This window comes from Manacus candei, unplaced genomic scaffold (assembly GCF_025592945.1).
Source record: "Manacus candei isolate 608988 ecotype Guabito, Panama unplaced genomic scaffold, ASM2559294v1 h1tg000009l, whole genome shotgun sequence".
In the NCBI taxonomy this organism is placed as follows: Eukaryota; Metazoa; Chordata; class Aves; order Passeriformes; family Pipridae; genus Manacus; species Manacus candei.
In genome coordinates, this window is record NW_026138057.1 from 4,626,278 (window position 1) to 4,644,250 (window position 17,973).

The 17,973-nt window shown below is 41.4% G+C and overlaps 1 protein-coding gene across 1 annotated transcript; it reads left to right on the plus strand.

The window, feature by feature from the left end:
• Window positions 1–541: 541 nt before the first annotated feature.
• On the plus strand, window positions 542–7,744 carry FADD (Fas associated via death domain). The gene is made up of 2 exons (XM_051777159.1): window positions 542–1,027; window positions 1,443–7,744. Exons 1-2 carry the CDS (start codon window positions 658–660, stop codon window positions 1,727–1,729), a joined length of 657 nt encoding a protein of 218 aa, XP_051633119.1. The 5' UTR covers window positions 542–657; the 3' UTR covers window positions 1,730–7,744.
• Window positions 7,745–17,973: the final 10,229 nt, after the last annotated feature.

The following is a 17,973-nucleotide window of genomic DNA, read 5'->3' on the forward strand; positions in this document are numbered from 1 at the left end:
TCTCACTCTCCGCAACTCCCTGACAGGAGGGTGGAGCCAGGTGGGGGTCGGCTCTGCTCCCAGGCAACAAGGGACAGGACAAGAAGACATAGTCTTAAGCTGCACCAGGGAAGCTTTAGGTTGGACAATAGGAAGAATTTCTTCACAGAAAGGGTGATTAGAGACTGGAATGGGCTGCCCAGGGAGGTGGTGGAGTCGAGTGGACGTGGCACTCGGTGCCATCGTCTGATTGACAAGGTGGTGTTGTGTCACAGGTTAGATTCGACGACCGCAGACGTCTTTTCCAACCTAATCGATCCTGTGATTCTGTGACCCGGACAGGGCTGAGGCGCCGCGCTGCTGAGGCACCGGGGCCCGTCCCTGCAGCAGGACATCGGCCTCCAACACAAATCCTCCATCACAAAACAAGCCCGTTGGGCTCGGGGTGTGTGGGGGTAGGTGGTTTGAAGCGCTAGGTTCCCAACCCCAGGCTACGCGGCGCCGAGGTCAGAAAACTACAACCCTCACGGGCGGTGCCACCGTCGCCATGTTAGGGCGGGGAAACCCGCGGTCACGTGAGTTCCGGGCAGGGCGCGGGCCAGGTCGGGTCGGTCGGGTCAGTCTCTTTGTTTCCCTTCCTTCTCCGGCTTCCCCGGAAGTCACTCTGCCAAAGCAGGAATGGCGTTCGCCTGCGGAGCGTGGGACCAGGACGCCTCTAGCCACCCCGCACTCGGCGCGGGGCCCACTGTGAGCCCGTTCCTGAGCCTTCTGCTCTCCATCTCCGCGGGGTTGTCCGAGGCCGAGCTCGACTCCATGAAGTTCCTCTGCCGCGACAAGATCACAAAGAGGAAGCGCGAGTCTGTGCGGAGCGGTAGGGAGCTCTTCGAGATCCTGATGGAGCAGCAGCACATCGGCAGCGACAACCTGCAGTTCCTCAGGAAACTACTCGAGCACATCCGCAGGGGCGATTTGTTGTCACAGCTGGAGCAGTTCGAGGAGGAAGGAGGGTTTGGTACTCCTGATGATCAGCCAGATGAGCAGGAAAAACGTAGGTGGATTATAATATATATTATAATATATATATATTTTACATATATATATTTTATCTAAGTTATATTTTTGTATATGTATAATTATACATATATATGTGAACTCAAACGGCTTTCCGAGGTGGAAATTCTCTCTATTTTTTTTAATCTTTTTTTAAATCTTTTTATTTATGGTCACTAGAAAAACGAGTTATGTATGTGGAATTCCAAGTATATCCAGTATTTCATGTATAGCCAAGTAAATCCAAGTATTTCAGAATGTGCTGTGACTCTCAGTACACGCACTGCACCAAGAGCAGTAGCATTTTGCTAAAAAAAAAAACAACAAAACCAAACCGAACCCCCAACTTTTAAACATTCTCTTGTATTTCTTAGTAAAACCATGGCTAACTTGATGTATTTCTGCTTTTTCAGGTCTTCTCAAGTTAGCTAATGATGTCATATGTGAGAACATTGGGAGAGACTGGAAAAAGCTGCTGCGACAACTTGGCATGCCAGAAGTGAAACTGGACAGAATAGAGGCAGACTATCAATTTAAATCGTATGAGCAGCTTGTCCAGGGACTTCGAGAGTGGCAGAGATGGAAGGGAAAAGATGCAAAGGTGGCTGACTTAATAAAAGCTCTTCGGGGCTGTCACCTGAATTTGGTGGCAGACTTAGTTGAAGAGAAGATCTCACAGCTGAACACTGGAGCCAGATGAAATCAATATCAAAACACTTTCATGCCCCTCAGATATGGATGAAAAAAGCAAAAGTGCCGCCTTCTCTTCTGGACCAAAATACTTATCACTGGTTGCTTATTGTGCCATTAGTTTAGGTGCCTTAGTAAATTAATTTCTGGACACAGGAAAATTAACATGAAAACAGATTCTTTTCAGGTGACACTTTGTAGCATGATGCTTCCTTTAAGATATTTTAGCTTTTAGAAGACCTGAGCACCATTTTGTAGAAATTCTCACACTTTTGTTCTGCCACCCACCTGAAAAGATTTGCTTTACTGCAGATGCTTTTTGATTCATCTTCTCTGGAAATACATCCATGAGACACTTCTGAGGTAATTGTGGTTTAAAATTTCATGGAGAGGTTGGTTTTTTTTTTTTCCCTATTATAAATGTAATGTGAAAGGGAGAAGGAGTGTCTTAGCTGTGTACTGGATTTTCCTTCTGAGAAGCATAATATAATTTGCCAAATACATTTGCTCTCTATCAAAGGATACTAAGATGACTGTAACCTTAGACCCCAAGACTGCAGTGCAAGAGAGGTATTAAATGTTGTGGTGGCTTTTTCGTAGTAAAAATATGCCCAGGTTTGAAAATGAACTGGTTTAAATCAGTACCAAGTGCCTTCACCGTCCTGAAGAAAGTGTTCTCCTGAAACTACCGAAGAAGTTCTATGTCTCTCAGATGTTTACAGCAGCCTCTTGAAAGCTGTGCCTGCTTTAGGATCCTTTGCTAGGAATTCTTTCCTAACTTCTGTCACAGAGGCTGCTCATGGTTGCTGGCAAGTGCAGCTCAGCTCCTGGTGACAAAAATGTGTACTGTGCCAAAAACCTAGAAAACAAACTGGTTCCTTTTGGAGGGGTGTGAGTAATTCTGTATCGTGGACTTTTTTTCTGGCAATATCCTGTGAAGATCAGCTATCTCTGGCCAGGTTGTTCTCTTCAAAGATCCCTCCAGACCCCATAGCTCTTCCAAGTCCTGTGCCATTTTTTTAGTTCATTCCCATTGCTTGACATTTTCACAGGGGAAAGAGGATTTATGAACAAGACCAGATTCAGTTCTCAGGTTTAATCTGGGACAGACTTCACTAAATGACCTTCACACCTGACCTAAGGCTGGAAAATTTGCGCAAGCTTTAAGATGTGCAGAGCTGTAGAGGCCTCTGGGGACCATCTCCTGTGCCAGGGGGGAGAGTCCTCTGAAATTGTTATTGCTTGAATGGTTGTGGGATTGTTTGCTACTGCAAACATCCTCCAAACTGCCTGAATAGATGCTTGAAGAGGCTTCTTTTTTGCTACTGTATTTGTCTGCCTTTTAGCTCCTTTCGAGTTCTTTTCACGTGGTGCTATGACTGTGAAGGCCAGGTGTAAGCATGTGATGTGTCACTGCTCTGCAGAAATGTTGTGACAATGATAATTTTCAAGTTTTTGTTACAGTTGGTGCCTCTTGTTTAAGCAGTGACTCTTGAATATTTAGTTGAAGTTAATGGAAACTGCTGTACGTTCACATGACAGAAAAACATTTCATTGTGTTGACATTTTTCATTGTGTTTTCATCAAACATTTTCACAGTGTTTTTTCCTTAAATGATTTTTTCCCCCATTCCTGGAAGCGTTCAAAGCCGAGTGGGACAGAACTTGGAGCCACCTGGTCTAGTGGAAGGTGTCCCTGCCCATAGCAGGGAGTGGAACGGAATGATCTTTAAGTTCCCTTCCAACACAAACTATTCCATGATTCTGTAATGATTCTCAGTATCTTCCTAGCTGTAGTATATTAAGTATCAGTGATTGTATCCAAGCATAGGGTAATCTAGGAGTTTCCGCCTGTCTGCATTTTGGGCAGGCAGAGTTCTCCAAGTACTGATTCTAATACTTGTATCAGTTGCCAATTCCAGACTCCCAGGAGGAGATACAGTGCTGTGCTTCATCTGAATGACCAGCTCAGATGTTTTGGGGTTTTTTGCTTAATAGACACAGTATTCATTCTGCAGTATCTAAAGAAAATGATTGCTTCAGACTTTTTTCTTTCTCTGAGCACTCCTTCTGAGCAGAGCAGAGAAACGAACAAGATGAGTTGTGTGTGTGGTGAAACAGCTCTGCAGCAGTTCCAATCTCTCTGGTAACATGTTTTTCTTACCCATTTTTAATAAGTCTTCTGGTTTACAGAAGAGAGATTGATCTGGAATATAAAAAATATACTGACTACTGCATAGAACCAAGATAATTTAGGAATCAATCAGATTAATTTGTTAGTAGTAGCCGCACACTCATCAGCTACAAGAAATATTCTGCCTCAGAAGATAAAAACTTCTTGTTTTCATAAGGATTTGTACTTCATTAATGTTTTACTGCATATGAAAGCAATGACCTAGATTGCATCAGTCTGTAAAGTACCTCAGGGCCAATTAAAACTGATTTTATTAGAGATTAAAATGTTTATGTGAGAACAAAATCAAATGAAACAAAGGGAACAAAACCTTTTTTATTGGGAGGAGGGATAAGGAAAACGGGTGCAATTTGTAAGGAAACGTTTTCTGATCCAGTTACCAGTTACCAGTTATTTTCAAATTAAGCACCTTGAACTCATACATAGTTTTTATAACTTGAATTGAAGCTTTATATTATATAATTTTGTGTACATTTCATTAAAAATACTTCCTTAAAAAAAACAAATGGAACTGTTTTGTTATCTTATGGGATTGATGTCTGTGATGAGACCTCTAATTGGGAGGAGATAAATGTTAAGGACACTTTTAAAGCAAGGAGCAGTGCTAAACAGGCATTATGTTACCAGTGTCCTTCTGGGGACATTAAAGAAGAAAAAGCAAAAAGCTTTGTTATTGCATTTCTCAGAAGTGCTGAACAGGCTACAATTTTCCTCAGAGCAGTAGCATTTAAATGCTGTCACTCAGAGTAGCGGAAGAAGAAAAAGATTCTCTGCCAGCCCTCAGGAGCCTAAAATTGAGTGGCAGTGCAGTGTGTGCATGGGAGATGCTGGTAAGGATGGCATATTTGTTTTATAATTAATTAAAAGCATAGCTTATGGTTTATTCTGTTGGTCTATGATTTTAGGGGATGTGTTCAGATGTTAAATTGATAGAGGCTTTAGTGTTCTGTGGAGTTTATCCTGGCACTGAAGTGTCAGCCTGCACTTAGAGCTGTGAATGACTAAGACAAATAACTTAATTACCCAGTTTATCAAATCCTTTAGGATGCTCTGCAACAGTATCTGCCTGTGAGGAATTACTAAAACCTTTCCCTTTTGGTCTCTTGAGGATCTTGTTTCCTTATAGCCTTGAGAAAACAACATATCAAAACATTTGGAGAGTTTTAAGTGCCATCTCAGGAGAATTCTCATTGTGGCAGATTGTTTTTCCCTGTCACTTCTTAGTCCCTTACAGTGCTTGCTATTTCCTATAATTTCTGAAGATATCAATTATATTCACACATTAAAGTGTTTTTCTTTTTTTAATTGCATTCTTTTCATTACCGAGTTAAAAGAACTTTTCTAGACTATTAATTAAAAATCCTCTTATACAAATTGGTTGTCATGAATATTTCAAATGCAATGCTTTGCTTTCCTTTTTCTCCATTTTTGCACACAGGCAACTGTATTTCCTCCAGCCTTTGTTTCATTCCTAAAATAATTGGCTACTTTCTGAACTCTAATTGCTTCATTTAATTGTCTATGCAAAAAGCTTAGTGACGCTGTGTCTCCAAGCTCTCTCAGCATGTTTAATTCAGGCTTTCTGGTTGCGTGGTTTTCAATTCAAATTTATTTCTAATCACTGTCTTGTGCCTTTCTCATTCCCTGCATGAATCACCTATGCCCTTAAAATGTGTTCCAGCACAAATATTTTTCTAAGTTGTTTTCCCTCTTTGATTTATTGCTTCTTTTCTCTGCCAGTGTTTTGATTGCAGGGGTGTACTGGTAGATTTATAGAAAGTAGTTTACTATATGCTATAAAAACAGGAGTTGTGGGGGTGAGCTGAGGGGTAGGGGGAGGAGTTGTGAGTAAAGGTTCAAGAACTTTTGAAGAATCTTTGTTTTCATAAAAATTGTAGCTGAGGGTTGCTTCATGTGAAGAGAGTATGTTGCAATGGGTGCTGGGAATTGTAGGTTTGGAGACAAGGAAACCCAGCCTGACTCAGCTGCCGGGAAAGCCAGAGGAATTCAGGCTTCTGCATGGGAATTTGCACGGAATAAACTTGGAGGAACTCTTAATCATTAAATAGTCTCATCCACAGAACTATTTCTGCTACTGGTTCATTCCTTTCTTAAAGCAGGCTAAAGTTAAACCAGCAGGTTTGCTCTTGTAAAATATGATGTAACATAAATGATTGAAACACCTGAAGTTGGTCATCCTGATGGAGTTTAAATTCAGTAATTCCTGTGATCTGATCAGTTTTGGAAATTTAAAACTTTTTCATTGTTTTCCAAATGTTCTTGTGTGGATGGCAACTTAGCTTCCCTTTCTTTTAGTTTTTGGAAGAAAAGGGTTGTGCTGTGTTTTGGGCTGGTCACATTATTTACAGCAGCTTTCAAAGCAACCCCCTCTTGTGGCAAAGTGAAGGTTCCTCTGTGCACTCTCGAAGACTCTGAAGAGATTGGTATATAAAAAATAAAAATAAAGGATGTCTTGAATCTTACATCTCTGGAACAATGTAGTAAATGTAATTGCTAAGGAAAGCAGCTTAATATCAACTATCTCTGTCTAATGCTTCAAAAAGTTGTCAAACTGGGATTTTTATTTATTTCAGAGCAAGTTCTTTTGCTGTGGGAAGTTACACAGGCATAAAATTGGACTGTTGTCATTAAAGATATAAAAAACATCCACCTGGGATTTTCTGTGGCAGGTGGTTTATTTACAGGTGAGCCTGGCTTTATAGAACTTCTACATAAAGCAATGATCTTTCAATTAAAAATGCTCATGATTTTTATAATATTTTCTTTTTCATTTCTTAATTGTTTTATTCCTATTGATCCCAGCAGGAGCGTTAACTTCAGAAAATGAGTTGCAGAATTTAATCAGTGAGCACTTCTTACTGTGGTCTAACTGTTAAAAGGGTTGCAACAGCTATTCTGCAAGTGTACACACTGTCTGTGCCAAAGATTTGTCCAAAGAATATATAAAGATTGAATTTATGTAAAAAAGTTAGTGATTTTTGTATGCAAACCTGGTACCAGATTTTATAAACTGCGAGAAAGGTTTAGCATAAAAATTAAAATATAAATATAAAACTTTTCAGTAATGCCAATATGTGAACAATTGAGCTAAATCTTGTCTTTGTTTCCCCACAAGTGGTCTCCCTGAGAGGTGCTTCCTGTCACTTCCAGGCATATTGTCAAATTTTGAAAGAAAAAAATTGCAGAGAAAACATGAATTAAAAGGGTGCAGCACCTGGCAGGTCTCGGATCCACATCCTATATTGTTTAATTTATGTTCTGCTCAGTTTAAGCAGAATTTAGTCACAGCTTCTTGGCTGTAAAGTCCCTAACGTGGGAAAGCCTGGATAGCCTGAATTTCCCCCAAAGCCATTATTGCCATGGCAACCAGAGTGCACGGCAGTCCATGGGCATGTGGCTGCAGCCCTGCTGCCTCCTGGCTATCCCAACCAGCTGAATAATGTTAGGAAGCTGCCGCTAATTGTGAGATTTGCCTCACTCTCCGGTCAGTGACCATGTCAGGAATCCAAGATCTGAGTGCAGGGATGTAAAATGAAATTTCTTGAGGAATTCTCTCCTTTCATTTCTACTGCCCACTAGAACAAGGTGCATGAGAGAACAGGGCTGGACATTAAGAAATTTACTTTTTGTTTCTTCTAACCACCAGTTTAGCACATGGTGCTTCCATTTCTGTATCCAGCTTGAATGGTAAAATTCAAATGTGTTACTGCATGTTTGTGCATGAAGGAGCTAACCCATATGCAGATGAATTAAAATTAATTAGAGCTAAAACCAAGAAAGTGTACATTTCTAGCTAAGGGCTACTTGCAACTAAATAAGTTATTCATTGTGGACCTGCTCATATAATTTTCTGTAAACCATATTCTACTTTTTACAAAAAAAAATTAAATACCAGTTTCATGCTGAAGAACTAATGTCTCCATACAGTATGTGTGAATCTTTAAATCAAAATATCAAATTCTACATCTGGCCTGTGAGTTTTAAGGGATATTAAATGTTGGGCTATATCTTAGAGGACTGTATTTATAAGGCATATCACTCCATGCAGAATTTTTTCCTCTTAATTCCTGGGACTTCATAGTTACCAGCACTCCAGCCCTGACTCACTCTGAGTTTTTATTCGTGCAACTAAATGAGTAAGAACTTAAACCCATTACTTTCATGGTAGACCTGAGCAAGAGGCACCCACTTATCATGGCTTTGATTGTAAGAATAATTCTGTGGTTGGGATCCTCATTTTCCACTCTACATTCAGTATACAAATCAAATGCTGGGGTACAAAGTTGTCCAAGGTCCCAAATAATCCTTGAGCTCCTTGGCTTGTGCTCCCTACTGTGGGTTACTAAAAGCATCTGGAGCATGGCATTAGGTCGATTTTCTCCCTAGCAATGTCTCCTCCTTTAGCTTCATTTAGCTTAAAGTGGGAAAGGATGTGGGAATTCTCATCAGAGAGGTAAATCCTCAGCTCTAGAATTTCCTGATTCTTCAGTATTCATTTCCACTGGATAAGATACTGAGCAGTGTGAAAGGACCAGATCATTTTGCAGCTTGAAAGCCAAAGGCAGATTCCACTTCTGCAAATTAAGGTTGCAGAAGTGTCTAGACCAACAGTCTCACGGAAGATGCCCTTACACAGAGAGCTGATGTACTTAACGAAATTTAATGTCATTTAACACCTGTGAAAATCCAGAGCCTGCTTTCACACATAATGTAATGCCCTTGTTTGTGCATTTGCTAGGTTAGTATTTTTACTGTTTTATAGGGTATTATTGTTAAGGATACTTGAATTTAGGTTGAACTGATTTTTTTAGAGGTGATTGCTTTAATAATGGATGATTCCAACAGGCTTGAGCCATGTCCTCTGCCAGGAGAGGCCTCAGCAGCAAGTCTGATGTCTGTTGCTCAGGTCTGAGTTGTGGGGAGCTCAATTTGTTTTGTGAGGGCTGAGAAGTTCCCACTGCCTAATTCAGAGGAATTGGAGAGGGAATTATGGAGAAATTAGATTCCACTTACTTGTATTTAAATGGTACCTGAAGTGCCCCATAGGCTTGTCCCATTTTCTCCTTTAAAAGGTTACTTTTATCCCTTATCTCCTTCCCACAAACTAATCGCCCAACTCACCATTAAATGCTGAATAATTATAACACACAACCCTGAGGGAGGACAAACACTCGTTTTCTTGGTGGTTTGAAGAGGACTTTGACAGTTCTTGAATCATCCCTAGTTATCCAGACAGCCTGTTCCAGTGGGTTTTAATGCATTCAAATAGGATATGCCAACCTCAGCCAGGGAAAACCAGGCATGGATGGAATTGCCATGGTGCCTGTAAGCAGGTCGGGGAGTATCCTGTTTTTGAAACATTATCATGTCAGATGTTACAGCAGCAGTAGCAGCTTCCTCGTTTGTTTGGTTTTTTTTCCATGCAAAGAGAAGTCATGGGGAGCTGCTGGCCAAAGAGCACTGCCAGCTTCTCTCAGTATTTTGGTACTACAAAGGTGGCATTATTAAAGACGGACAAAAAAAGCCTCTAATCATGCAAACCGAACTGAACCCCAGGAGCTGAAAACCCCTTCCTTTGTGCACTTGGAAACCTTGTTAAGAGCTAACTGGTGTCTATGTATGAAGGCTTTTCTGCAGCACTTTGGCTGCAAACTGAGAGAAGTGTGAGATGCTGTTTCTGTGAGCACTGAAAATTGGGAATCAAGAACCATCCTCCTTGCTGCTAATGGACATCCTGACCTTTCTGCAGAGTGTTGCTGAATTTCGTATCTAAAACTTTAAATGGGCACTCTAGGCTTTGGCTGGCAAAAAATTTGATGATTCTGTTTGCAGCAAAAAATCTGGCACTGCAGAACTTTTCATTGTATGACTTATATTGAATATTCCCCTTATTAACTGAATATCCACAGCCAGGTAGCAGGTAAATGCTGAATATTTATGCAAGGAAACATTACTGTTTGTATATAGCTTAAAGATATATTAAAATTGAACTAGTGCTATGTTATTTTGGTGAAAGGAAACTGTACATTTAATTACAGGAGAGAAATTAAGTGTTGGACATGAACATTATGTGCCTCTCAAATCCTGATATGCTTGTGTATGTGTATATGTACATATCTGTGTGTGTGTACAGTGAGTGTATCCATATGCTTACATAGACACAGACCTTGATATAATCCGGAAAACAAGACTTTCCTGACAGGGCTATTTCTCAATACTTCTTCTCAAACTTATGTTTATCCCTTATAAGCTGAATACTACCTATGTAAAGAAATATATCTCTATGGCAATCTCCTAGTTTTGTTAGAAACAAAGGTGGTATTTCTGGCTCAAAACTAATTCAGAGCCAGCTGCTGCATCTCCAAGATCAGCCAGAGCAGAAGTGATTTTAAGACATTGTTTTATTCTCACAGATTTAAATGCAAGAATTGGCTTAATTCCTAGTTTACATTAACACAGTTCCTGTGATTTTCACCATTTTCCTTCAGTCTAGTATTTTGGGTCAATATAAAACCTGTGATGCTGAAACTGTAGACAGCAAGGAAACTATTTAACAGTGCAGTTTAGAAATTATATACCTGAAAAAGTGAATGGAAAAATCCTTCTCTCGTCTTGCACGCTCTTTATGGTGCCTTTAAATGGTTACAGCAGAAGGCAGGCGAGTCCCTGCCACTTCAGTTTTTGGCTTCACAGGTAAAAAGTACAAAGAAGGAATTAGTGCCAAGTTCCTTGATGGCTTTTGTGGCAAGGGCATCAGTTCACTAGACTGAAACTGCCAAATTAACCTCACCTTGTCCAGACTGAATATTTCACCTTTGGGCATGAAGAAATGTTAGTGATTCCTGGAAGTTTTAGGCATTGTTATTTGAAGTTGGTCAAGAGACAAAGGGAAGGTGTAAGTTTATTTGGATTTGTGAGGGGATCTGACCTGTGTTTGGATTGACTGTGTGTGGCAAGAAAGGAAACAGTGACAGGTGTTCCCATGGCTCTTTGCTCAAAAGCTTAAGTGTGTTGTGGGAGCTCAACTCCCAGGTCCGAGCTAGAACCGTGTTCCTGAGTCAATATTTATGTTTACTCTTTTCGGTGTGAATTACAATGCAAACAGATGGCCTAGTCAAAGGCACTTCAATATGAACTGTGCTCAGGAGAACAGGGAATTTAGCTTTGAAATAAATCATTTGCCCTGTTTGTTATGGCACAGATGAACAATATCAGGTCTGCTGGTTTTTTTATGTTATGAGTTATTCCCTTTTATATCTTACATGTGTTATTTTCATTTAATTTAAGGATTAATTTAAGACAATGACAAGGTTTTTTTCAGCTGTTTTTCACCTTCCTAGAAATAAGGATTTCTTAACCAAGAACAGGGGGAGGACCATCTTTCATACCTTTTTCTCCTAGTTTTTTGAGGTTTTTGTTTGTTTGGGTTGCGGTTTTGTCTTTTTTTCAGAACTACATGGCATGTAATCTTACTTTCAGCGGCTAGATTGTAAATTACTTTTTATTTAGTAACTGTCAGCCTTAATGAATTGTAATTTGACAAAAGCTGTGTAAATACCTCCATACAAAGGAATAAGGCATTCAGGCAAACAGAAAAAGGGGAAAAGAACACTTGAGTGACTAAGAGTATTATCTGGCACAGCACAGGGGCAAATCTTTTTGTTGGTAGCTGAGTCAAAAGACTACATGTGGAGACCTTAATGGCAACTGAGGACAAGCTGCTCCAAGCTTCAGGTGGAGATAAAGACATTCCTGTAGGATGCCTGAACTCGGAGTGACCCAGAGGGATGGGGTCAAGCAGCACAACCTGCATATGAACAGACATATAAAGTCTGACTCCAGTTAAAGTTGGCAATTTGAGCTGTGGTGTTTGTGCTTAGCTTCAGTTTCTAATGTTAGTCCTGCTCAGTAGTAGATACCTGAATCTGGACAGCTCTTGCTATTGGTTTTCTAAAAGAGGATGCAGAGCTTGGCTACTTCAGTTGTATAACTGAGCAATTGCTATTGAAGTTCAGGAGCATTAGGTATTCTCTCTGGAAGATGAAAGCATTGTACATGTTGATTAGTAACATTGACAGAGCAGACTTTACCGAAGTACACTGCCTTTTCAGCAAAGGTATGCTGTGCATGCTGATTGCACTGGATCCCTTAAACTTTTAATTCCATGGGCATTTATCTGTTTTTAAATATTTCACATGCTCTCTGACCATAAGTTTTACAGAGGAGATTTCTGTGTAGAAGGAAGGTAAATTTGGCCAAATTAGTAACAGACACTCTGCCCATGGCAAGCCAAGAAGGGACACGAGGCCTCATTGCGTTTTTATTCATTGTTAAAAAAGATGCTTCAATAAGGACTTAGGCAGCCGTAACACATTAATCTCAAAACCAGGATATCTTAGCAGCACTAAAATTATAATTTCAGGCAGGAACCCTGAAACTGCCTCACTTTAAGGGCAATTTGAGTCCAGCAGTAGGGATAACCCATACACAGTGCAAAGGCAGCTCCCATTCCTGTTGACCTTGGAGAGGGTGCTGCTTGGCATCCTGCCCTCTCTGTGAGGCACTCCAGGATCTCCTCCCGACTCCACATCTCTCCTGGGTCATGCGCTGCATGCCCTGGGTTTATAGATTTGCAGGGAATTTTGCTCTAAGTCTTGGTGTTTCTTCAAAAGCTAAGGATGAGACCACTTGCAGCTCTTACATGTTGACAGGCATGAGGGACCTTTCAGTTGTATAATTATAATATATTTGTTAGTGGTAGTCAGAGCAGTGCAAACTTTGTGGTGTAGCTACAACACTGAAGGGTAAGGACATGTCAATACAGAAGCAAGCGTGGGGAAGGAATTTACTTTAAAATACTTACTGTATTTCCATTATTTTTCTTAATATTTATTTCAAGCTGACTTGAGCACTATTCCCAAAGGTCTTGGTTTTTCCCTCTGGCAAATGCAGAGCTGCTTTTTATAAAGCATTGTCTGTTTTCCCTGAAGGTTTTCTTCTGATTGCTTTTAAATGTCACTCTGCTGCTTAAGGCTCCTGGTAGGTGGTCTGAGCTGAATGTTTACTATCATATGGCTTATACCTCTACTTATTTTCCATGTCACATCATGTAACTTTCTTCTCCAAATGCCAAAGGTGAAATTTAGTTTTAAATGACTTGGTTGCCTAGGCAGAATTGCTATTAATCAGAACAGTAAATATTACTGGGAAATTAACTTTGATAGCAGTTTAACACACTGTATCTATTGGCAGACAATTTCACCTGAGCCTTAGGTTTACCTTGAAATTGGAGATTTTTTTTGTGAAACACATTGTTGCCATTGCAAGTGTATATAGTTTTAAAAATTTTTATCTGCTGCAGTTTGCTTTATGACTTCATTTTGAGGCCATGTTGGTTTTTAGTCACCGTCTCAGCCAATTCATTTCATCAAATTAATATTTTCAGTGAATACTGTGAAGACAGTGGAGAGTTCTAAAGTGGTGAAAATAAACATTTAACTCATACATAAACTGGTGATTCACTGAAAGTGTTATTTACATTTTCACTTGCCTATAAGCTGAAGCTGGTTGCACAGAAAAATCCTTTTGCCTTGTTTGCACACATATGATTTGGGACTAATACCTTCCCAACATTATTATCTTCACAATACAACATGCAACTCAATAACGAAGGCAGTGATTGTTGCATACAATTTTGTGCAAGTCATGAAAGGTATGTTATCACTTGAAATCTAGTCAGTTAAGGATTAAAAATAGGCTTAAGTGCTATTTGAGATCTCTTTATTTTTTAAATGCTTTTATCTACTTCATTACAGTATGAAGGACTAATAATAGAGGATCCTGAGTACATAGAAATCATGGTCCACTTTGCCTAGTGCCTACTCCAAAGCCACTTGAAACAGTAGGAGCCTTTGCATAGCAGATAAAGTGAAAAAAAAACCCTATTTTTTTCCTTCAGACTCCAATTTACAGAAACAGAAGTATTACTTCACATGCAAATCCTTTTTACTGTAGTCAGACTATTTATAAAGTTTATTACATATATTATTAAAACAATAAAATCTCTCAATTTTATTTTTCTCTTACCAGGTCTCAAAACACTCTGAAAGCTGAAGCCTCAATTTTGAAATGATCCGCCTAGAAACCAATTCCTGTTCTCTCTTGGAATCTCATGAAGTAAACAGGTAAAAGGCTCTGTAGAGCTTACTCTGGGATCAACGTGTGTGAGGACAGGAAGAATATATTTTTTGAATAAAATATAACATCATTCTTTTTTCTTGGTATGAAGACAGGCTGAGAGAGTTGGAGGTGTTCATCCTGGAGAAGAGAAGGCTCCATGGAGACCTTAGAGCCCCTTCCAATGCCTAAAGGGCTTTAAGAGAGCTAGAGAGGGACTTTTCAAAAGGGCATGGAATGATAGGACAAAGGGAATGACCTTAAGATGAAGGAGGGTGGGTTTAGATTAGACATAAGAAATAAATTCTTTAAGGGTGGAACAGGTTGCTCAGAGAGGTTGTGGACTCTCCCATCCCTGGAGGCATTTGAGGCCAGGTTGGAATGGGGCTCTGAGCAACCTAGTTGAGTGGAAAGTGTCCCTGCCCATGGGACCTTTAAGGTCCCTTTCAACCCAACCATTCTATACTTCTGTGATTGTCTATCCTGAGATATTGCCATGGCTCTGGAGCTCTGAGGCTCAAGCCTTGCAAATGCAGTAATTTAACTGCAGACCAGTGAAAATTAACACAGCAGACAAACAGTGAGCTGCTAAATCTCCAGCAATAACAACCCTGCTTAATCTTATGGACGCTCGCATCCATTTTTCCTACAAACAAGCTGTGCTGATCTCACACGTACCCAGCATCCAGATTCATCTCACGCTGGGTTAGGCATCCAACCTCGGCTCCCAAGGCAAGAGTCTAGCTGCCCTGGGCTCCCTCTGGAGTCAATGAGAAGAGACAAGCATCTTGAGCAGGTGATTCATGGACCACACCAAAGATCTGAATCACTCCCATGGAGTGGCTCCCTCGCTCCAGTGATTACAGAGGAAACCGAGGGTAAATGGGTTCATGATGTAGGTGGTCAGCCAGGTGGAATGTATCCAAACCGGTTCTAGTTGGGCAGGAGTTGCATTATCATAGCTGGTTCTGAATCCTTGACTCCAGTTTCTTCTTCCAATATTATTCACAACTATGCCACATGAATGTGGCCTTTCCTAAAAATATTTTTTTTTTCAAAATGGATAATATGCAAATCTATTGCCCTGAACTTACAACTGAATGCACTTTTAGGTCAATATCTTTCATGATAGTTATAAACTATTTGAAGATGTGCTGAAATCAGTCTACACTAAGTGAATGTACTACGTTTGTATTAGGTATCATGGGTATATTTCACTTCATATTGAAATAAATGATACTTGGCTTTAGAAATCCTTTCTAGCTCAAGCGGATTTCTGCTGCTGTAAATCCATACAAAAAAGACAAGAGCAGCAATAATTCTAAACTGCAAATTGCACAACTGAAGCTGCAACTAAGCTGAAAACCTTTTCTAGTTCAGCAGGTTTGGACTTGAGTGGGCATATGTGGTTTTGGTTGCAGGAATAGCAGCTGAATTAAAAAAAATATTTATGGTCTTGACATAGGTAGGATTCCCATTAAAATAAATTGTGTAAGTTCATCTGGTCAACTCCAGGTTTGTGTGTGCTTTGTGGAGATTTTTCTTCCAATCAGAGGGAGTAAATCCAACTCAAAAACCCTCTTAAATTTCAGAGCAGCCAATTCTGATTTGATTTACACCTGCCTAAATCCAACACACATCCATGTAGACCCATATACAAATAAAATGTCAATCTTAAGAACTGTGTCAAGGCCCTGTTTCTAGAAGTCACGGCTTCTATTGCCAAAGGGCTGACACTTTTACCAGTGCACTTATGGGCATAACCATTAATTACCTGTGTCCTCTTCTCTATAGGCCACCTTCCAGCCTCTTCCCCTCTCATTCCTTCTCCCTCAGGCAAAGTGTTTCCTCTGTCTAGCAACCTCTGGAGACATTTGTTACAGTAACAGAATGGTCCAGGTCACATATATCTACTGACAAAAGGATAATCAGTGCTGTTGGCAAAAGCCCTTTTCTTTCATCTATTCATTTTGGTATGAAATGTGTTCAGAATGCATTTTGCTGCTAAGTCATTTAGTCATCTGTAAAGGATAAGAAGTAAATAAGGTACCGTCAGCTTGACTCACAGGGGAAAAAAATGCGTAGACACTCTTGGACTATTTTCAGTGGAGGTTTTGTGCTCAAGCAGGGTGGCTTCGAGGCTCACAAAGGAAACCTCAGCACAAATGAAGCATAAAGCACTCAGTGGGCAGAGAAAGCAGTGGGGGAAGCAAACAGAGAAGTGCTTTGCTCCTTCACCTTCTGGTGGACAGCTCTTCCTTGCTGGTGGCAGCAGGTGTTTGTCATCAGAGCTGCCAGACCTCAACATCTCACCCTGCAACACTCTCTGGCAGGAAGAGGTTGCTGTTTTGCTGAGCTTGGATAAACATTAGGATCTAATTTATCATGTGACAGGAAAGGAAAACCTTTCCCTCTTCCCCCATCCCATTTTTAACAGCCTTTGTTTGAATTTCATCAGGTGGTTTTGAGGTGCAAGGAGTGGGGAGATATTTAACCTGGGTCTCTGAACTGATTATTCTGCTGTCAGCTGATGTACGTATGGCTCTTTCTAGACACAACTCCAAGTGTTACATCTCACTGAATGACATGGACAGGGAGCCAGACCTCTCACTGGACTTACAAAAGAGACATCACACTCATTTAATTAAAAAGAACTGAGCTGCTGCTGCTGTTCATGTCATACAGTATATCCTGTATTACATGCCCAGGAGGAAGAAAAAAAGGAAACTCTTTTCCTTGTCCTACAAAGTAAATAGGAATGCTGAGAAATATTTTGGTACTTGCAGAACCTGGGAGTTCTCTTGACTTTATTGTTTCATGTGTATTAAGTGCAGTACAGAGCATTATGCAAAGATCTGATTATTCAGTTTTATTTGTGGCATTCCAAGTCCTGGCCCTACATTGATCCACTCTCAGTTACTGTGGACTGCATACAGGCATAGGAGTGTGCCCAGGTGGCCAAAAAGGCCAACGGCACCTGGCCTGTATCAGGAATAGTGTGGCTAGCAGGACCAGGGAAGTGATTCTTCCCCTGCACTCACCACTGGTGAGGCCGCACCTCGAGTGCTGTGTCCAGTTCTGGGTCCCTCTATTTAGGAAGGATGTTGAGGTGCTGGAGCAGGTCCAGAGAAGGGCAACGAGGCTGGTGAAGGGTCCAGAGCACAAGTCCTACAAGGAGTGGCTGAGGGAGCTGGGGTTGTTTAGCCTGGAGAGGAGGAGGTTCAGGGGAGATCTCATCACTCTCTACAACTCCCTGAAAAGAGGTTGGAGCCTGGTGAGGGTTGGTCTCTTTTCCTAGTCAACCAACAGTAGGACAAGAGGACACAAGCTTCACTGGGGGAGGTTTAGGTTGGACATTAGGAAGAAGTTCTTCACAAAAGGAGTGAGTGGGCATTGGAACAGGCTGCCCAGGGAGGTGGTGGAGTCACCACCCCTGGAGGTGTTTAAGGAAAGACTGGATGTGGCACTCTGTGCCACGATCTGGTTGACAAGGTGGACCCCAGGGGTCTTTTCCAACCCAGTTGATTCTGTGATTCTGAGCGGAGCTGAGGCGATGGGCGCAGGCCAAGGCCGAGAGGGCACACTGAAGCGACGGGAGCGGGTTGGGACAATGAGACCCATCCCCGGCTTCCCCTCAGATCGGGCTGCCCGCGGCGGGAGCCGCAGCCCCGCCTGGCCGGGCCCTGCCGCGACACGCAGGCCCCGCCACGGGCTGCGACTGCGGGGAAACTGGCACACGCCGCGCTGACTCCTCCAGTCTTGCCCTTTTCTCATCCCTCAGCGAACCCGCCTCCCTCCCCGGGCGGGCACCGTGGACGGCGGGACTATCGCTTGTGTGGCAGGAGCGGGGGGCGCGGGCCTCGA

Coding starts and splice junctions, on each gene's coding strand:
- FADD (XM_051777159.1), top strand. CDS start 658: ATGGCGTTCGCCTGCGGAGCGTGGGACCAGGACGCCTCTAGCCACCCC. Junction 1,028..1,442: donor GCCAGATGAGCAGGAAAAAC/GTAGGTGGATTA, acceptor CTGCTTTTTCAG/GTCTTCTCAAGTTAGCTAAT.